Source organism: Artibeus jamaicensis, unplaced genomic scaffold, assembly GCF_021234435.1.
Source record: "Artibeus jamaicensis isolate MK-2021 breed Jamaican fruit bat unplaced genomic scaffold, CSHL_Jam_final contig_233, whole genome shotgun sequence".
NCBI classification, from domain to species: Eukaryota; Metazoa; Chordata; class Mammalia; order Chiroptera; family Phyllostomidae; genus Artibeus; species Artibeus jamaicensis.
In genome coordinates, this window is record NW_026521486.1 from 34,981,709 (window position 1) to 35,004,178 (window position 22,470).

A 22,470-nucleotide genomic window follows, 5' to 3' on the forward strand; every position below is an offset into this window, starting at 1 on the left:
AAAGGTCTAGGTAATAATAGGCCTGCTTTTGCTTTTCAATGCAACTAATATATAAATAATTTATTTTGAATCAAATCTGAATGTCTTTGCAAACACATGTGAGACATCCCATACATTTACAGTAATTCAGATGTGGAAATTGTCAGGGATCAACTCAGGCAAAAGGATAATTATAACAATAAAAGGGAAAAAAGGAGTGAGCAGATCTTATTAATGGATATTATACACCTAGGTGTGGTTGAACAAGTGTCTTTTCCCTTTAGACACTGAAAAGAAACAATTTTCTGCAACACAGTTTGTCATCTAGAATTACCTTTTCACCGACATATTCCTACCTGGATTTCTACTAGCTTTAAAAAACATCTCCGAGGTTGTCTTTGCAAAGTAAATAGTACACAGTGTTCTCTCCAACCCCCACGGAGGGATGTGGACATGCACAGATGGGGTGTGTGTCATGACCCAGACTCTTCCCAGGCCAGGTGGAACGCAGTCCTTAGATGAAGAAAGCATTTCTGCCCCAGAGATCCTGACAGACAATTTCTACTCTAAAGAAAAAGAGTAAAACCGTGAAGCTCTAGGCAAATTGAATATCTTCCTGATATATGCTTGGCTTCCTTGATAAACCAAGCAAAACAATTCTAAGCAAGAGTTGCTAGCTATAAAGAGTTGTTGCTAGTGATAGTTTTGTTTGTAGTGGAAAACAAAAAGCTACTATTTTAAGCTTGGTTTAATAAAAAACAAGAAAAAAATTTAAATTAAAATTAGTGTCCTGGGTTCTAATGCTTGTACATTAATGTTTGTTTAAAGTTTACAGACAGATAGTTGGTCTCCTCCCTCAGAGTAATGGTCAACTCTGCCATAGATCCTTTGGTTGATTTTGAATCTTTGTATTTAGATGCTATTACTTTTGGAATTTCCCATTAATATCTGTGCACTTGGTTTGGCTGAAACAATTATGCTTTTAATGGAAAAGTAATATTAATTTTGGATCTGTTATAGACAGAAAACATTTTTAGCTGAACAGCATTCTTTTTTTCCTCCAGAAATTGAATGCTTGTCTTTGTAAAACCACAATAGTGTAATCAGAGAGCCATATACAGCGTGGCATGTTTACTGAGACTGGCATTTCCTGGGTCGTAGATAATAAGTAGGCTTGTATCAGAAAGAAAAAGAAGCAGAAAAAAGAAGTTTTATAACTCTTAAGTGTTTGCAAACTATTTATGTCAACCTTTTTGGAAAGATTTCTGAAAAGTGGTCCTTGCTATGAAATGAGAAGTAGCCCAAGCCACTAAATGAAAGAGTTCATTTATTCATCTGACAAATATGTATTGACTGCCTCACATGGGCTGGGTGCTTCCCTGAGTCTTTACACATGCTGTCTTATGTAATCCTCACAGTGACGTACGGAGTGGGCATTCTTGTTCTTATCCCACTGATGAGGAAGCTGAGTCCCAAAGAGGTTAACTTGTCTGAGGCCAACAACTAAAAGTGGTGGAGATGGCTTTTGAACCCAGGTCTGTCAGAGCCAGAGCTAAGAAATATTGCCTCAGTCTCTGTATATAAGTATGTGGCCCATTTTGCTGTAAAACTTTAATATAATTACCCTCTCTTGCCACTTCTCCAGGGCAGGCAGAGCTGAGATAACTTAGACTGGGTGTGTTGTTCAAATTACAGAAGCAGCATGGTTCTCATAAGAAACAAGTGTGAGTCCACCATCTTTTTTTTTAAGTTGTTGCGAGACATTACCAATTCACTTTATTAGGGGGAGCAAATCATTTTAAGGCCTTCATTGTTTGCATTTCCCTGACTACTATACATCATTTTGAGGGGAAGAGTAGCTATGGCGGTAGCTACTCTTTTTCTCCATAGCTCTTTCCAACAACTGACATGCACCTACCGGTTTGTTTGTGGTCTGCCTCTCCCCTCTAAAGCATTGGCCCCAGGAAGGTAGCAATCTTTGTCCCTTTTGTTCACTGCAGTATCTCCAGAGCCTCAGAGAGAAGCTGTCACATTGTAGTAGGTACACAATGAATATTTGTTAAGTGATCAGAATGACATTATTCCTAAAATGTGATAGAGGCCTACTTTTACATATATTAGTTATTTCAGCTCAAATTTCAGAGTAAGTTATGCTAGCATAGTTTGAGGTCACAGAGGTGGAAAAAATAATGCCAACTATAATTCTAGGTACATTATTTATGACCCCTAAATTATAAGCAAAGTGTTATTTTCTCCATGTGATGAAATGGGGTCTCAAAAACTGTGGCACCTTCCGGCAGCTTAGACAGGTGTGTGGACCTCAGACACTGTTTTTTACAGTCTGTCCCAGAAGCGGTGCTTCGAACCACTGAGCACCGGTGAGGAGCAGATGATGGAACAGTCTCCAAATCTCTGCACTTCCCACTTCACTGACAGTGCTGTCAGAATTCCACCAGGGAGACAGCCAGTCCAGGTAATGGTTCAGACAGGCTCTGTGCTTTGACAGGTACAGCTATCAGCCCTATATTTGCTATGTGATCTTGAGCATAAAGCCTTTCTGAGCTTTAGTTTCCTCACCTATAAAGTAGGGCTAATAATAGCAATTACCCCATAGGATTTATATGATTATCAAATAGGATATGCTACAGAGAATGCTTAGTTCAATGCCTGCCATGTACAGCAGTCCCCCTTGTCCATGGTTCCAGTTTCCATGGTTTCAGTTACCCATGGGCAATGCCGGTCTGCAAATATGAAATGTGAACTTCCAAAAATAAACAATTCATAAGTTTTAAATTGGGTGCGGTTCTGAGTAGAATGATGAAATCTCATGGTGTTCCACTCCATTCTGCCTGGGATGTGAGTCATCCCTCTGTCCAGCGTGTCCACACTGTGGACACTCCCCATTAGTCATTTAGTCGCTGTCTGGGTTATCAGATCGACTGTTGTGGTGTCGAAGTGCTTGTGTTCAGGTGACCCTTATTTTACTTAATAATGGCCCCAAACACAAAAGTAGCAATGCTGACAACTTGGATATGCCAAAGAGAAGCTGTAAAGGGTTTCCTTTAAAGTGAAAACATGTAAGTTCTTGACTTAATAAGGAAAGAAAAAGATTGTATGCTAAGGCTGCTATGACTTATGGTAAAAACAAATCTTCTATCCATGAAATTGTGAAGGAAAGAGAAATTTGTGCTAGTTTGCTGAGAGAGAGACCACATTCACTAACTTTATTATAGTGTGTTATAACTGTTCTATTATCAGTTATTGTTAATTTCTTATGGTGCCTAATTTAAAAGTAAATTTTATCATAGATATGGATTTATAGGAAAAGACATGGGATATATAGGGTTTTGTACTGCCTATGGTTTCAGGCATCCACTGGGGGTACTGGAAGCTATTCCTTGTGGTTAAGGGAGACGACTGTAATCACAAACTAATCTGATTTGGCACCAGATACTTCTGTAAGAGAAGGGACTCAGAGAGGGTAGAAAATTCAGTAGCGGTGCAGGGGTGTGCTAGAGTATCTCTGATGAGTTTTTGAAAGCTGATTATGAGCATCTCTTCCCAGCTCTGTGCTCAGTGACCTGATGTTGGTAGCTTCCTATTAGCCACACTACAAATACCAGCTGCTGTCCCTGCATCTGGCTGTAAAACATCTCCCAGCACACCACTGTACCCGTGCAGGTGATTGCTTTGCTTTGGCGTGGGGTGGAGTGAACAATGCCTGTCAATAGCAGCAGAGCGTCACATCACACACACTGACTGAGGATTGGGAGATGCTTCCCAAACCACCAACCAGACACATGGAGGCTACAGGCTCTCCAATGAGGTCATGTTCCAATAGCCATGAAGACAAAGGGTTCTACCCAATTTTAAGGACTCCTACAATAACAAAGACTGAACTTTTTGGGGGGGAAACTAACTCATCCATAGGAAACTCCACTAGCTGGTGTTTCAATCTAGACTCCTAACCATTCAGATAAATGCTACACCAGACATCAGCATTTAGAAGACTGTTTTTAGCTTAGGCTTATGGTTCTCAAAGTGTGGCCTCGGGGCCAGCAGCATCAGCATTACTCAAGAATTTGTTAGAAATGCAAATTCTAGGTCTCTACCCCAGACCAATTGGATCAGAGATTCTGGGGATGGGGCCAGTTTTTATCAAGCCTTTCAAGTGCTCCTTGACCAGTAGCCTAGACTTTGTCTCTCCATAGGCAGTGACAATGAGAATCCAGTAGAAATGCTTAGTTATGCTAAAATATTCTCTCCCATCCTTCTGAATTTTTGATCCAATAAACAGCCTTTAATAGATCCTCATGAAATGTTCTTTTGTGCATTGTTTAAATCTCTGACACACTGTATGCTAATCAGCAATTCTCCTGAGTGAGACTGCCTTCAGCTGACAGATTGCAATATACTGAAAGTTTGTTGAAAATGATTTCTGATAGTCTAGCTTCAATTCTATTAAACAGATGAAAATCCATAGGAATCCTCTTGAGAAACACCCAGAGAAACATTTACAGCTCTGCTGTATCTCTTGTTGATCAATGGGTTGTACAAACATGTGAAGAGAGTTTATCTTGTTAAGATATTGACTGAATTAAAGCACTTTAAATACAAAGATGAAAGTTCATTAATGTATAGAAATAGAGTCGAATATCAGGTACACAAATGGAGGGGAGGTGGGAGGTGGAGGTGAAGAAAGAGAGAAACCTTGAAAAGCATTTGACAGCGGAAGGTTGGACGCCTCAGATGGCTTTGTCAGGCAGCTCCATTGACAACAAAAAGGGGGAAGCAAAGACATTGAAGGTCGTGTGAATGTCACAAGACCAGAATATAAATACGCATGACAGCAAGAAAAATAAATAACACAAAATATTTAAGGGTAATGCCTTGTAGCTTGGCCAAAATGAAAAAGAAAGAATAATACATAGGTAAATCTCCCAGACATGGATAGAGTGTTCACCTCTTATTCATAATACCAACCCTCAAAAGACACTGCTGTAGGTACCATAGGCCAAATAACAAAAACAAAGGCAATGTGTGACAAGATTCAGGACTTGGACATCTAGAAATGGACTTAACATTCAGAGAACATTTCAAATCTGTTGAACTTTCTACCTCAAGAGAGAGTGCAGAACAGAATGTAGAACTTGAGGTTTAGGTTTTCTCTTTACACTAAACAAATTGTAGAAACGTGCATCCAAAAATAGGTTAAAATGATGCTGATTGTCATTTTCTCTTTTCTATGAGAGAGCACATCAAGCTTTTCTTTGCAACATAATTATGCCTTGTACACGAACTAAATCTTAGCAAACTCTCAAAGGCTAGCAGGCCTCTCAGCACCAGTTTTCCTAATGTCACCCAGTTCCCACTTGGCTTTGGCCTCAGCGACACCACCTGTCTGCCCCAGGCCTGGCCCAACAAATGCCTTCTTGGAAACTTTACATAACTGCCTTTTTCCTGTCCCATGGGCCTCACTTCACCATACCTAATGGAAGCTCTGGCCCAGAATCCAGGCATGTTGCTCCAGACAGGCCTGTCAGGTGTCACATCTCATTCCCATGAGCTCTGCCTCCCCAGCCTGGGAAGCCAGAACACCCTGTCTTCCTGGTGCATCCAAGTCCTACTAGCTCAAGAAACAAGACCCTTAGTCTGGGGTGAGAAATCTTGTTTCCTTGCCATGGACATAAGGACTCCATTTCTAAGTATTCAATAAATACTACTCTTCTAGAACGTATTTACTCTCACCCCCCAATAAATCCTCTGATAAAGAAGTGTTGCTTTATCATGCAAAGCTGTAGGTAAGAAAATGAAATGTCCACTCCTATATCCCATTGAGCCCTAGAAGAAGGCTAAGAAATTGCAACATCTTGAATTAATCAGGCTTTATAGCAAATACCCTACACAAAGACCTAGAAGTGAAATTTTTAAAAATCCGAAAGGATGATCAGTTTTCATAGTATTTAGACATGTCCTGGTGTGTAACCAAAAGTATAAGAAGTGTATTTGAGGTGCTTCCTGTTCAGAAAAGTCCCAGGTTCTCCATAATTGGGTAACTTCCTCGGCCCTTTTCTGTTTTCACCAGACTTGCTGGATGGTGCAGCATTTCTGATCATTTCCATTGCTTTACACATGCTGATGACTAACAAATGCTTCTCTCCAGCACAGACCTCTTTCCGGAGCTCTAGACCCATGTGGCTGAGCTTTGAGTCCATGTGGGCAGCATCGTTTTCCTCTCCCATTCTGCTCCTCTTCTTGTATCTCATGTCTTATTCATTGTCAACACCATCCACTTGGCAGCTCCAGTCAAGTAGCTAGCACCTTCCTGACCCTTCCCTCTCCTTTGGTCCTCATGTCTAGTCAGTCCCTGGAGCCTGTGTATTCTGCTCCCTTCCTGTCACTGAAACGCACCCACCCTCTCTCCCTACTGCTACTTGAGCTCGGACGCTCATCATTTCTCCATAGATGAGCAGCCTCCTAGCTAGTCTTCCCTTCCCAATCTGTTCTTCACAGCCAGAAGGACCATTTGAAAAGGCAGAGTTGATCATACCCTCCCCCTGCTTCAAATGAAAGAAAAGTCCTCTGCGCTCTGCTTCCTGTCGTCTCTGTGAGCTCACCTTTTGCCTACTCTTTTTTCATCCTCTGAACTGGAACTGAAGAAGTTTTTCGAATGTTTGTTCTGGGTTTCCTCCATGCTTTTGTGCCTATTACTACTATCTCAACTCTTCCTCACCTCCTTCTCCCAGCTAATTTCTTCTTATTCTTCAAAACCCATCTTCCTCTGGGAAGTTTCCCAATTTATCCCGTGGTTAATCACCCCCTCCGTGCATTACAACAGACAGAGTCCTAGTACTTACACAGTACTAAAACTTCAATCTCCTCTCTTTCCCCACTGGCCAAGAGCTTCTCAAAGGCTTAGACTGTCTTTTCACTTCTCGGTTCCCAGAGCCATGCACAGGCCCTGACTATTGAATGTCCTCAAAAAGTTCAGTCTATTGACTAAGTGAAATCCTCTACAATGAGGTCACATGCTCCTGTATGACTTCTTCCTGGAAACCAGCCTAGGTTAAAGCTACAAAGAAGTGGATTCTACTGAAGTGGGAAATCTTGTTCAAGCAAGGCACAGAGTCAAATTTCTAAGATGCTAGTCAGTGAGGCCTGCTCATGGAATGTATTTCTCATAAATACAAAGAAAAAAAGTCTTGGCAATTGGCAACTTTGGTGCAGCAGCCTCCAGGGACACAGACAGTGACATGGGAGAGAGCCTGACCTTGTGCACCTGCAGACAGACACTAATGGGAAGCACAGGCACGTGCTCAGGGCTTTAACAATCCCCACAGAAACAGCTTTAGAAGCTTCCAACTGGTTGGTTGCCAATAAACAAGAAGAAGATCTTTTTTCCATTGTTTCTGGTCTGTAAATTCTTAATGTAAAAATATATACCAGGCCCTGCTTCCGCCAAGATAGAGGCATAGGTGGAGACACTGTGCTTCCTCACACAACCAAGTTTAGAGACAACTAAATATCAGCAACAGAAAACACAGCCAGAACACAGAAAATTGAACTTTTTGGAAGTCTGATAACAACAAATTCTTCAGCCTGACCTGTAAGAGGGGCGAAACCAGCAGCTGGTGGAGCAGGGTTGCACAGGAAAACTCGGTCAGACGGACTCAGGCGCGCGGAATCCAGGCGCAGGGTTGGACCTGGTGGGCAACTCAGCGAACGACCGCGGGGAAACAGGAAGGGAGCAGGGCTGCAGGTTGACTGTGGTCTCGCATCCATGCGTGGATAGACAAGCGAGGGAGTGGGCGATTGGAAGGGACCCAGCAGGCCCCAGTGGCGAGCGACAGCACAGGGCACCGCCATTTCCCCACTCTGGCCCTGCCTCCACATACAGCATCATAACCCAGCGACTCTGAGTGGCCCGGCCCAGGTGAACCACCTAAGGCGCTGATCCTCACCCAGCTGCGAGAAACAGCAGAGGGCACTGCCATTTCGCCGCTCTGACCACGCCCCCACATACAGCGTCACAACCCAGCGACCTGGGAGTCCAAGGCTCCCCTCCTTGTACTTAACGGACGTGAACAGAACAAAAATGGCTCAAGAAGATCTCAAAGCCCCAGAGCCTATAAATCTAAGCAATGAAGAAATAGCAAAACTCTCAGATGCACAGTTTAAAACACTGGCGATCAGGATCCTCACAGAACTGGTTGATTATAGCCATAAATTAGATATACATATGAAGGGAAAACTAATTGAAATGAATGGAATTACACAGGAAATCAATAGCAATGAAAAGGAAAATGGGTCTCAAATCAATGGAGTGGACTAGAAGAAAGCAAATAATGGCCAAACAGAAAAGTGAAGAAACAAGAATTCAAAAAAATGAGGAGAGTCTTAGGAACTTCCAGGACATCTTTAAACGTTCCAACATCCTAATTATAGGGGCACCAGAAGGGGGAAAGGAACAGCCACCAGTGGAAAACTTATTTGAACAAATAATAAAGGAGAATTTCCCCAATCTGGCAAAGGAAATAGACTTCCAGGAAATCCAGGAAGCTCAGAGAGTCCCAAAGAAGTTGGACCCAAGAAGAAACACACCAAGGCACATCATCATTACATTAGCCAAGATTAAAATGAAGGAGAGAATCCTAGAAGCAGCAAGAGCTAAGGGGACAGTCACCTACAAAGGAGTCCCCATCAGACTGTCAGCAGATTTCTCAAAAGAGACCTTACAGGCAAGAAGGGGCTGGAAAGAGGTATTCCAAATCATGAAATCCAAAGACCTACAACCAAGATTGCTCTATCCAGCAAAACTTTCATTTAGAATGGAAGGACAGATAAAGTGCTTCTCAGATAAGATCAAATTCAAGAAGTTCATCATCACCAAGCCCTTATTATATGAAATGTTAAAGGGACTTATCTAAGGAAAAGAAGTTAAAAAAACATGAACAGTGAAAGGACAGCAAACTCACAGTTATTGACAATCACACCTAAAACAAAAGCAAACTAAAAGGACAGATAGATCAGGAGTGGAAACATAGAAATGAAGATCTCAAGGGGGGTTAGTAACAGGGGAGTGGGAGGAGGAGAAGGGGGGAGAAGGTACAGAAAATAAGTAGCATAGACAGTAGATAGAAAATAGATGGGGGGCAAGAATAGTATGGGAAATACAGAATCTAAAGAACTTGAGACACATGGTCATAAACTAAAGGGGGGGTAATGGTGGGGATGGGGTGTAGGGTGGAAGGGAATGAAGGGGGGAATAGAACAACTGTAATGGCATAATCAATAAAAATAAATAAATATTTTTTTAAAAAAGAAAAAAAAAAGAATATATACCAGGCCCTTACAGTCCTTGTCAAACTTATACCTGAATTAGATATTTTTTAAAAATGAGTTTTGAGAAAGTACTTCATCCCTGACTTGGGAACATCAGCCATGTTGTGGGCTATGCAGACAATTTCAGAAGCATTATTTCCAGATCTTCCAGTGCTCTGCTGATACCCTGCCTCCTTGGGTCCTCCCTGCTTTGCTCTCTACCCAGACTTCTCCAGTCCATGCCATGCTCACATCTTTTCAGTCAGTGTCTCTCCACTGGGAACGTTATCTACTGACTGCTGTCAGGACATTCAGCTAGTCCTGGTGATGGGGAACCTTGCAAATAGCCTCTCCTAGAAAAGGCTTGGCTTTCGGCTTCTTGGCCCAGTAGAAACCTGAACAACTCTTAACTTTGGAACCCAGTAGGGAATAAGCAACTTACTGATATTGTAATCAAGGGAAGAATAGGACAGAGGTGTTACCTTAAAATGCTATGTTCGCTTCTAATTAAACAGCTCTACCACCCTAGCTTGGGTGGCCTTTGGTCTGAAACTGGCCTCAGGGGCAGAAACGATGAATATCTCCAAACCAGCCATTTAATGACTTGCTAGGTGACTCTCAGTCGCCCTAACATCCTCTCTAGAAAACCTGTGCTTATCAGAAAATGCAATACTGTTGCTTATGTTTTCTACCTTAAAATAGAACTTAGCAACATTTTAGGTTCCCAAAACTGAGTGTGAATAGATAATGCTTTGATTAGAAACTCTACACCACAGTTTGGAAAAAGAAAAAAAAAACAGTGCACTAAAAAGAAAATCTGTATCCTTTTTCCTCAGTGTTGCCATTCCTCCTGCCATCCTTCTTCCCGCACGTCTCATCCCCTCTCTTTCCATCACTGACACTCAAGAACTTGGGTATTGCTTTCTATTTCGCCCTCTCCAGTGCCCCCCTTCAGCCATGCTATAGCCAAGATGTACAGATTCTGCTTTTGCTACAGTTTTCTGTTCTGCCTCTTTCTCTGGCTTTGCCCACCACCACCTGAGCTCTGGCCCACCTGGTATATCAACCTTGCTTTGATTAGTAAAATAATATCCTGATGTTCTTTCACTGCCAACCCATCTAATACCACTGCTTATTTTCCTGAAACATGTCTTTTAAAAATATTTTTATTGATTATGATATTACAGTTGTCCCAATTTTCCCCCCTTGCTCCCTCCACCCAGCCCTGACTTCCCCCTCAGGCAATCCCCTCACCACTACAAGTCATTTTTTTTTAAAAAAAGAACTATTTATTGAGTTGAGAAAGAGACAAAATGGTGGGGGGAGAGAGAGAGAGGGAGGAAGGGAGGGTAAGAGAGGGAGGGAGAAAGAGAGAGAGAGTAACATCAATTTGTTGCTCCACTTACTTAGGTATTCACTGGTTGCTTCTTGTGTGTGCCCTGACTGGGGATCAAACCTGCAGCCTTGGTGTATCAAGACAATGCTCTAACCAACTGAGCTACCAGGACAGGGCCTGGAATGAGTTTGAATCATGTCATTTTCATGCTCAAAAACTTTCAAGGGAGCCCCACCACTTACTGAATACCTCCTACAATGCCAAATTTTCAAGCTACCTTTTCTGGTAGTTCTCTATTTTAGCATTTTTCCCAGGTAACTCTATGTTTTGTTATTTTAACTTTGGGTACATCCTGGCTGTTCTTTCCACACAATATGTGCGGCCCTGCCTTTGCACTATTGCTCATGCTATTTCACTCAAGCCACCTGGTCTGAGTGCCGGTCCCATCACTTACTAGCTTTGTGCTTCTGTTTCTTTGTTTATGACGTGAGGATCATGATAGCACCAACTTAATAGGGGTTTGTGATGATTATATGAAGAAATCCAAAGCCCCGGCAAAAAGTAGGTATTCAGTAAATGTTAATGATCACAATTGTTATCATCATCCCTTTCAGGGACCATGTCAAATATACCTCTTTAGCGAAGCTGTTTTTAATTGCCCAGTGTAATGCTATTTTCCCCTTTTTGTGAGTCTCTGAATAGCACCTGACATACAAGGCCCTGCTCCAGAATAGTGTGTGTGCTTATCTCGACCTGGACTGGGCTGCATGCTTACTGAGGCTGAGGAACTTTTATTCATCAATGGGTACTCCGGAGGACCTTGTATAGCACCTGGCACATTGAAAGGACTTCATAAATACCGGCTAAATTGAAATAATTTGACTTTACTATTTATAAAACTGAGAAAAATAGCAAGTAAAGATAAGTACATGAAATGAACACCTTGAGAATGAGGGGGTTGCTGGAGGAAGACACTGAGATTGCTGCTATCAGAATGCACAGCTCGCCCTGACCACGCCCCCCTCCTGCCTGTTCTCCCTTGCAGGTCTGCCTAGTGGCCTATCTCGGTTTGTTCATGCTTTGTGTCTCGTATCAAGTGGATGAAAAGACATGTATCCAGTTTGCCATGAAAGTAAGTTGTCATTTTTCTTTTTCTCTTATCGTCACATAGAAAGAAACCCAAGTATAAAATAGAGGAGTGCTTTTTAAAGCAGTTGCGTATCTGATTACTCCAGAAATTGCATTTTTAGGCAGGCCAAAAAAATGTTCTAGGAGGGCATTCATCCAGACTCCAAATGTAACGCTAATTTTTTTTAAAGTCTTGATTTCCATGAACCAGGTTGGCATGGAGCATACGATATCTGTCCTTCGATGCCCTTAAAAGGAATATTGAAAATTCATCAGTTCAACAAAAAGACTTTGCCAGGGAAAAAATGCCTATATCAGGGCCCATTTCCATATCCTGGGGGCTGTTTCAAATATTTTAATGATGAAGCAGTCTACTTTCTCTCGTAGGTGGGATCACTGAGACAGGAAAAGTACATTAGGTACAAATAAGTGATCTGCGCCAAGAGTCTGAGGGCAGAAGGGGCAAGGGCTGAGGTGTGCCTGGTTTAGCGTGTGTGTGTGTGTGTGTGTGTGTGTGTGTGTGTGTGTGTATCCTTTCCTTGCAAGGAGTTTTGCTCTGTTAGAGACCGGGTGCTCAGTTGGAGCCACTTCAAGTACACAGCATTTCCACCACACACAGAATCTACGCCAAAGGGACACATACACCCCCTTTCAGAGCTTAGGGAGATATACACCCAACTTAGTAGTCAGAGCTGGTAGAAATCAAATTCCTACATTTTCTTTCAACTGCTGTAGCAGAGAACAAAAAGCATTCTTAGTGTTTTTTGTTTGTTTGTCCACTCACATTGTACATTTTTCTTCTACAATAAAATACATAAAAAACTGGATACTCCTTTGTTCACTAAAACAAGAAAGCATAACGCATGAAAGTAAGTTAACTAGATTGTTTGGAAATTACAAAGATGCAGAAAATCAGATGTTAGTATATTCTAGTGTAACTGAAACTGTTGCTATAAAAATGTGTTGATATATATATATATACATAATGTTGTAAAAGAGTAATTATTAGAATGAAAATGTTTATGTTATATTAACCAACAGAAAAGCTGGCTACATAAAAATATATGGGATGACCCTACAGAAAAAAAATAGTTCTATGTGCTTAGAAAAAAAAGAGTTATCTGTGAAAGGTGGGATTATAGCTGCATTTTGTAGTTTTTTCTCTAATTTTAAAATATTATTCAACTAGACACAACTTTTCTAATTAAGAAAAATTAATGGAAGCTGTTTAAAAAATGATAGAGTTAGAATATGCCCACATTTGGGAGTTTTACTTTTTCTGAGGGTATTCCTTAAAAGAAGGCCAGGTGAAGCAGGCATCAGTCCGTGTTGATTTCATTTTTTTTTTTTTGGTAAGGCAAGGCTTGGTGAGGATTAAAAAAAAAACAAACAGCCAGGATGCCCAGTAAGAAATGGTCTGTTACATTACAGTCGCTTCATTCACCGGGTAAAAAACTGTTCTAAACTAGATGCATCAATGTCTGTGAAGGGCCTTCGGTTCCTCCCCCAGATGGTCCTAGGAACAGGAAAGGCAAAGGCACCGGCTTCACAGAGGCCCCCAAAGCCATCTCAACATCTGCCAGTAAAAGGAGGAGCAAGGGAGAAAAAGTCACTGCCAATGTCAGCCAGGTTGAGAACTCCCCACTAGGAACATCTCATTAGGTTTCTTGCTCCCTGTTCGTCCCTCCCCCCCCCCCCCCGTGATAGGCGTTGACAAACACGAAGGCAGTTTTCTCCTGCATGTGGCCTTTAGTGATGCTTCCTGCCGGCTCTCTAAGATGCCCGCTATATTATCTTCAGCTAGAAAACGAACTTCAGTCCTTCTCAAGGTTTCCCAAAGGCACAACAGGTTACAGCTGACTTCCCTTGTTCTTCTCACACCATTTTATGGGGAAGGAATGAAATACATCTCCCTGTGCTGTTTCTCACTAGCATAACCATATTTTAGTGCCCCTTTTTGGAACCTTGGCCTCAGCTTTGAGAATTTATTTCCTCCTGTTGAGGAGGCGGATCGCCAGGCCAGCAGTCAGGTGATGATGACCGCGTCATTCTGTAGCCTGCACAAACACGCACTTTTTTCTTAAGAGGCAATAGCCACGGGGGCTTGTCATTTCATTTCAAGCCAGCATAGTCTTCTCCGCGCGTTGGCAGGCCCTGGACGCCTCCGCACCTTCCTCCTTTCTCCTGGGGCTCTGCCCCTGGGCTCGGCAGGCCATCCGTCCGTGGGTTGGGCCTCCTGCCTTTCCTGTGGCCCGGCTTTCTAGGGCTCACCTTGATGATTTTCAGAAACGTGTCCGGTTCACGTGCTTGCAGAAGCACTGCGGGCGCAGTCCCCACAAGGGCACTTAAGGCGCAATTGCCTCGTGCCGTCATCCAGGAGGCCCCTAGGCTGCAGCTGCCACCTCCTGCCTGCCGCCGGGAAGGTAATTAAATCGAAGCCGAATCGCCCTCCTCCCGAAGTCACCGCACGTTGAAGCTGCAGCCGGGTACCAATTAGAGGCAGCCAGCTTGCGGAGCGGCGCTTGGGCGCTGGGTTACATAAGCGCCCGCGGCCACCGAGCCTCCGCCCGCCCGCCTGCCCGCCCTCAGCCCAGCGCCAGTCCCACACCGGCACAACAGACGCGTCCCCCACCGGGCTTTTATCAAGATATATTTGCTCGCATTCCCAAGGTCATGGTAAACTCTTTCATTGATAGCTTATTCATGCTGGGTAGGTAAAACAAGCCACTTGATTTTAAATTACAGATTCTAACCCAGAAGCTTGTTGCTGTCAAATGAGCTAAATCCATGAAGCAAAAATGCTACAATGCTGCCGATGTAGCCCACAGGCTTTAGGGGATCAAGTACATATGCAAGTCTTAAAAATGGATAATGAACTTGATTCTGTGGCTCACTCCTGTTTACTTGGCCGGATGCTTTCGTGGAGGGGGAGAAGCAGAATCGCAGTGTGTGAGATGCGCACCCCTGAGAATGGTGAGGGGCGTGGCTTTAGTTTCTGCTCTCCCTGGCTTCTAGCACATTAAGACGGATTGCTCAGTTAAAAAGGAGCAATCTCCGTGTTTGTGTAAATGTTTACATCCTTTCTTTCTGTGAACTAAATCTGCATCGCTACTCCCACAGGACAGACAACAGGACAAAGCCAATAAAGTTGACAGCCTGAGTCCTGAGAAGGGACAGTGTTTTTTCATCTCCACTAATTTGTTGATTTCACAAACACTTAAATAGTGCTACTATGTATCTTAGCACTGTTCTAAGCCCTTTACAGATATCAACTCTTTTGATCCTCATAACAATCCTGTGAAGTAGATGCTATTACGATCATCATTCCAAGTTTACAGGTGAAGACACGGAGGTACACGGGGGGATTGCTTGATGTGCCGAGGTCCACAGCCAGTGAGGAGAGAACTGGGATTTGAACACTGGAAGTCTGGTACCCTTGTCTGTGCTCCTAACCATCACCCAGCACTGCTGTACAGTTATTAAATGTCTTGGGCAAATCTTTTTAATTTTTTTATTTACTTATATTTATAAAGAAGGGAAGGGAGGGAGAACGAGAAGCAGAGAAACATTGATGTGCCAGAGAAACATCGACCAGTCGTTTCTCGCACGCCCCAGCAGGGGACCTGGCCGCCAACCCAGGCATGTGCCCCCACTGGGAATCCAACCAGCAACCTTTTTCAGTGGGAACGTCAGCACTCCACCCACTGAGCCACACCAGCCAAGGCTTGGCAAACCTTTTGACCTCTGTGCCAGAGGTTGTCTTTTTAAAATAGACACTGTTCTCATTTTAGCAGATGGATTTTTGTGGTGATCATGACAATAATATTTTTATAACAATAGAATTACTTACAGATTGAGAATTATGCCAATGGATGCTGTGGGCATCTGCTCTCTAAGGCTGTACATATATGTGTTGGAGGTAGAAAGGTTATTACAAGACCCACACACTCCCCAGTTCCATCCCTTGATGGCAATAAAATGTACAGAGAAAACTCCATTTGGGACTGTTCTACTAAGTAGATGACTCTCAGGTGGTAGATTCTCTCTCTAACTTGAGCTGGTAAAGTCATAGATGTACCCATGTTCCAGCAAATAATTCCAAGTTTTGCGTCGGCTGCATTGGAAAGGCAGCTACACAAGGCACATATGCACATGGCACAGCCAGCACAACTGAATTTGGCTCCGGGCGCCCAGAGTTTGAAGTCAGTCATCAAGCCTGAGAATTCCAGAACAACCCAGAGTATTTCAAATATTCTGCCCCAGTGGCCCCTCAAAATAAACCCATACCTTTTTCGCCTAAGCATGCCAGTGTTTGCAGAAAATATGGCCACTGAAAATCTTGGGGATTAGGGCCAAGGCAATGGCATTCAATAACACAAATGAAATATTGCCTTCTTAAATTTTATAATGGTGCCATTTTGTATTTATCTTGTTCCCTTTTTCCAAGGGAGGCAAAAAGTACTGAGTATAAGTTACCCTTCTTATATCCCTGAGATGTAAGATGTTTCTGTAAACAGTGTCACGGGTGGGGGAAATGTGGATTATATCTGATAACCCTTCAAATGATTGGAAAATTAGAAGTAGTGTGTATAGTCAAGATAGCTTTGATGAGAAGATCCAAAGAATCCCTGAACTCCTTGGTTGTCCGTTCATCGTAAGACCAAACAGTGTTAACCACTGTCGTTCTGTGCACTCAGGTGCACAGCCAAGCTTCCTGGCAAAGCCGACACATGCTGAGGGCACCAGCAACCACATGTGTGTAAGGGTGCACGTGCACGCCCACACTACTCAAAAAATTAATTTTTTAAGTATTCTGTCTCTGAGGCTTAGAAAAGCTTGGAATTGTTAACATGTGGAAAAATCTCTCATTTGGAGGACTTTTTCATGCATAATCATACATGTATGTTTTTATTTGAATTGCATATAGTTGGCAGTGGGGGGAGGTCCAAATATTTTTAGAGCTACTTTAATCTGAACTTAGACATGATTGGAACTAATTTTACTTTGGGGAGTTCACATTCACCAGAACTGCTCCTTGTATGGAACACGTATTGACTATAGTAATATACACCTTGCTCTGTGTTGAGTACACCAGTTCCAAGATCTAGGAACTCTTTTCCTTATTTAGACCCTCGGTAGGCAGAACCATTGAGACAAATGTGTCCAGTTAATGAGATCAATCACAAGAACATTTTTTGTTCTATAAAATGTTTTTTTGTGTGTGGGCATGTCAATGACTACTCACAATTTTTGATCAAAGTACTTCAGGTGTAAGCTAAATGTTTGAATCATTCAGGAATTTCACGTTTCTTTAATGGCAGAATTAGAATTGTAGCCTGATTCTTCCTGCCCAAGGCTAACTAACATTCAGGCCAACAGTGTTCAAACTTGGTGGCTGAGGGACAATTCAGAGTCTACTTTCATGCTCAGGAACTACATAGTTATAGTTGCATTTGGGATGAGACTTGTAGGTGATGAAGTAGACATCACATTGCCTACCTTCTGGGGCCATAATTTTTTCTCCAAGCAACTACTTACTGGGGATCTTGGCATTCCTGGTCACAGTTCGACAACTCTACATTGACTATAATATTTTTAATAACCTGTATTGCTTGTTCACCAATAATTGCCAATTTTGGCTGACACAGTATGCACCTTGCAGAGAAATGTGTTCTTTACTTTCTAGTCTTGTTTCAATTTAGCATCAGTTCTTGAGGTCAAAACAAGCACAGCACGCCTTTCAGGGTGGCTCTTGTGTTTGGGATTTATCTAAGCTGCTTGCTACCTCCATACACAGACACCGCACAACCAAGCTAATATTGTTGGCTTAGTTCATGGAAAGCACCCAACATCACTATGGCAAACAAAGGTATGATCAGCGCTTAAGGATTGCTCACTGACAAATAAACCCGGAGCAATTTTTATGTCTTGGGTACTACATTTCTGAGAAGAGATAGCTCTCCACCAGGGAACTTCCTGGGAGAGAAGAAAAAAAAACAGCTTTTATGATTAGCTTTCTCAATAGTCATTCAATGTCCTTTGTAACTGGGAAGGTTTTCTTCTCTCTTGCAGCTATTGTACTTTTTGCTGAGTGCCCTCAGCTTGATGGTCTGTGTGCTGGCCGCAGCGTTTGCCGCCCACCACTATTCACAGCTCACACAGGTCACCTGCGGAACCGTGCTCAGCTCCTGCCACTGCAAGCTGCCCTCCTCGGAACCCCTCAGCAGGACCCTGGTGTACCGGGACGTGGCGGACTGTGCCAGCATCACGGGCACTTTCAAACTGTTCTTACTCATCCAGATGATTCTTAACTTGGTCTGTGGCCTTGTGTGCTTGCTGGCCTGCTTTGTGATGTGGAAACACAGGTACCAGGTCTTTTATGTGGGTGACAGGATGTACTCCCTCACGACTTCCGAAGGCCAGCAGCAGAAGGTCTAACGTTCTTGCTGAAAGGGGGCAGAGCAAACCACACTGACTAGCTGAGGTTAAAAAAAAAAAGGATGAAAAAGAAAAGAGAAAGGAGACAAGGAAGAAAGAAAAAAAACTGACAATAAGTAATAGTTACTATTCTAAATGAATATTTTTCTATTTTTCAAGAAATGAAATAGCATATCTTCATGTTTCTATAGTATTTTTTACAAAATCTTACGAGAAAAATAAGATTCAAATTGACTTTGGGATATTGAAAGGACAAGTCTTAGGACAGAATTGCATAGGTTTATCTTTACAGTCTGGAGTTTATTCCTAATACTCATTTTATCCATTACTTTTATCATCGTTCCTGTTAGTCTAGTTTGAGGGTGTGAATTAGCATCTCAGGCCCACTCGCTAAATTCTGTGGACGCTTTTCCAGGCCCTCCCGCCTCCCACCAGGGCATCCCCACCATGTCTTGGAAGAGGCAGAAGGTGTGGAAAGAATGGGACGGCCAAGTTGACTCTCTGTTTTCCTTGGTAGAGATGTCTTCAAGCCATGGAACAAGTTAGAGGAGCAGAATAGAAAGGGAAGGGCCTTTGCAAAAGACTAAATACTTATGAGCACCTGGGCTGGGGCAGCGGCCTTTTCTCCTCCGCTCCCTTGGCTGGGCACAGAATGTGGATCACTTACCGAATCTCTGGTGATTGTCTGCGTCTCGGTAATTGGAAGTTGGTGGTAGTAGTATTCTTAATGATGTAGAAGGTTAAAATAATTACATTATGCTTCTGTTCTATCATCTAAAACAAATCATTAAAACCAATTTCTAGCTAATTGTTAATTATAATTACGCTCAGAAGTCTATTTAATGAGCTCTGGTTGTACTTACGTGGCACAGTCAGTATTAGGAGATGTGACTCTCACAGAGAAGAGGCTTAAAATGTTGTCTGTTCTGAAAGCTCAGCTTTACAAGGGAGAAAAAAAATTTATTAATAGCTCAGGTTAAATATATTCATTTAAACAAAAACCAGAGCGTTTGTAACAGGAATGTTTATACAAATAGCACAGTTTTGATACGTTGTAAAGTATTCTCTTGGCAGCTAAATACTTCTGAGAAAGATTGGGTGATGCCAATGTGTTTCATTCATAAAACTGTCTTTGATATGCAATCCTACTATTGGTTTGTATGCACAGTCCACCTAGGGACTAACACTAATGCTTTGAGGTTCTTATTTGAGCGTGTGCACATTGACTTGGGTAGTTTTTGCTTTCTTTTCTTTTTAAGTAACTGGCATAAAAAAGCACAGGTTTGCTATGGTGGGACTTTTCTCTATTATTAGTGCTATTATTAAATTTAGAACAATATCAATGTTTTAAGGAAGGAGCTCAGAATGCAAATTCATGCAGCATAAGTGTTATTTAAAACTTTCTCTCTCAGTATGCTCTGTTGAAAGCAGAAATTCAAGATAATTGAGTTCAATTTGCCTTTCTACAATGCTTATATATTTTCCTAATCATGAAATTCTATCCTAAAAAACATTTTCTTGTTTGCCTTAGAAAATAGATGAATAACTCCACTGATTGTGATAAGAGTGTTGATTTCTACACAATGTAAACACCCAAATGAGAAGAAAAATGTTAAATCAGTCGGTTGGAGAATCGTATATATCTTTTAGGTCCTCCACATAAAACAACAGATCAACAGACATTAAAACCTTTTTATGTGTTGACTTGCTTTTTCAAAATGGCCTGCACAGAAGCTCAGGTCAAGAAGGCACATTGGAGGGATTTAGGGATAAAACTCCGGAGAAGATGTTTGATCACACACAAAAATTACATTGACAGAACACCAAGCATCCTGAGGATGACCTGAAAAATTCTTTGTGCTCAGTTTGAAAAAAAACACAAAAACTCAGTAATTGAATCCATTTTCATTATGGCAGTTTTTTATGTAAAGAAGAAAATGACTGAGAATATGAAATTTTGTAGGCTTTAAAGAGTGAGAAACCAGTGCCTTAACATTAATTACTGTGAATCCGGCACCACTGGAAGCACACCCTGAATACCTTTAACAACATTTTATAGCAAACACTACGGATTTTTATATTCAAAAATTAGAATGCTACACAACATTAAGGTGCTGTATGCTTTACAAGTATATTCACAGGGTATTTCAAATAGCAGACTATTTTGGCCGAGGGGCTTCCTTTTTCTAAACAATGCAACCAGTAAGAATTGACATGGCAACCAGCTTGACGACAATCAGGAGATTATAGAGATGTACATAATGGGGATTTTGCTATTGTGTAATTGAGTCATTCTTAAATCCCCAAAGTCAGGGAAAATTGTAAAAAGAACCAAAAACACAAAAGAAAAAAAAAAGAAGAGAAATGAAAAAAATGAAGCAAGGAAAAGACTTTAGTTCTGCGAACTCACTGTGTATTGATATGTGTAAAAACTGTGTCGCATGAATAACAAACTGCTTTGGGCTTGATTTGAAGTATTTTGAGTTTATGTTTTGCAAATATTGAAGATACCATAACTGCAACAGAAAAGGAGCAGATACACAGCTTTACACTTAGCAAAATGTTACATTTAAAATCTGACAAGAAGCCAAGATGGTGACTGTCTCCTCTAAACCATAAAACAGTAGGATTCGTGCAGTCCTCCTCTCCCACCTCCTGCAGGAGAATTAAATGAATCAAGACTTTGGAAAGAGGGGGAACAGCCTGGACGTGGCTCTGCTTGAAATAGGAGGAATACAGCAGCCTGAACGCACAGACCCTGTAACAGAGCCCACGCATTTGGCCTGTGCCTTCACGTGACCGCCATCTGTGCCTCCCTGGCTCCCTCCAAATTTGTGTAGGCAGCTCCTGGGAGCCATGCCTAAAAATAAAGCTACCCCAGGCCCTGGAAACTGTAGTCAGCTAACAGGCCTGACTTTGCTCCTTCCGTGGATTAAAAGTCTATATGATCTCTCTTGTCCGGCTTCCAGCTCACACAACAATGTGTTGTTCTGACAGTGAGAACCCCTTCCATGTGTGTGCTCTCTATTCATGTCCAGGACATCAGAATCTTTTCTTATTCTTGTATTTCCCCTCTTGCATGCCATATATCTTGAATATGTTTATAGATTTTTAGTAGAGGGAAGGGTAGAGGGTCAACAAAGGAAATTCCAAGGGTCAAAGCAAGCAGTATTTAAAGATAATCAGAAAGGAGCTTCAAAGTAATCCTGAAAAATCAATCCTATCATATCATCAAGTACACCTTGACATTTCGTAGGGATTATCTCTGGACTATTGCTATGTAGCCCTAAATTTCTATAAATCATGTTGGCTCTCAGTTCTCACTCTACTCAAGTTAACTCTACCACGTTTCTAGATGGAAGCTGTATGTATAGTCAGTACAATGTTTAAAGCAGCTGATGGCCAAGTATATGGACTCAGAGTGGAAGTGTTTATTTGGAGACTCTGGTTCAGCCTGTGAAATGAATACCTTGATTTGTTGCTTCTGATTTTCTAATACCTTATTATCTCGAATAACTATCCCCTTCAAAAACGTTGCTCTGTACTTTGGTGTCGTGACTTCATTCTCCTGGCACTGACGAAACGGTGAACAGAAAACACAGTGTTTCCTATATGTGTGAGGTGGTTGTTTCTATAGGTGATGTGTATCATGTAGATTTTCTTTGTTAATAAAACTTTCATAACCTTTCAAAACACCGTGTTTGGATGTGCTTTAAAGTGATGGTACATTGCACATGAACTGGACAGTGTATGTAAAATCTGTCCGATTCCTATTCACTTCAGAAATCTGGCTTTGGTACAGACCAGAACTCATATTCATTTCAACTCCTTTGTTCCAGTGACTGTCTATTTTGATGCACTACACCCATTGTAGAAGTTAAGGTGGTAAATGCTCCGCAGGCCCAGGGAGCCCAAGCTGGAAACTATCGTGCCACAAGTACTTAGAACACCGGTCTTCATGTATAGCCATTAATGACAAGTAAAGCTTGGTCTAAAGAAAGGGGTACATGCTGAGTGTCACATGTTCAATCACATTATGCATTTAATTGCATTGACAAGCAGATGGCCTATTTCACTTTATATCTGAATATAAGAACTCCTTACCCACCCTGAGGCAATTTACATAGCTGGTTATACTGTAAAATACAGTGGTTCTTTCGGTTTAATTTAATTCGAAAGGCTTACAGAATGCAAAAGGAAAGAGAGAATGACTTAGGACACAGGCTCTCAGCTGGGTCTCCTATCCTCGTTGTCAGGGCTGTAGATCT

At 41.9% G+C, this 22,470-nt stretch overlaps 1 protein-coding gene across 2 annotated transcripts in view; it reads left to right on the forward strand.

Moving 5' to 3' along the window:
• Positions 1 to 21,889, forward strand: part of SSPN (sarcospan) — a 39,436-nt gene extending 17,547 nt beyond the window's left edge. For both annotated transcript variants that reach the window (XM_037144840.2, XM_037144841.2), the window contains exons 2-3: positions 11,682 to 11,768; positions 17,837 to 21,889. In XM_037144840.2, coding sequence (XP_037000735.2) covers positions 11,682 to 11,768; positions 17,837 to 18,202 — 453 coding nt within the window. In that variant the 3' untranslated portion in view covers positions 18,203 to 21,889. The remainder of the gene's footprint in view (positions 1 to 11,681; positions 11,769 to 17,836) is intronic.
• Positions 21,890 to 22,470: the final 581 nt, after the last annotated feature.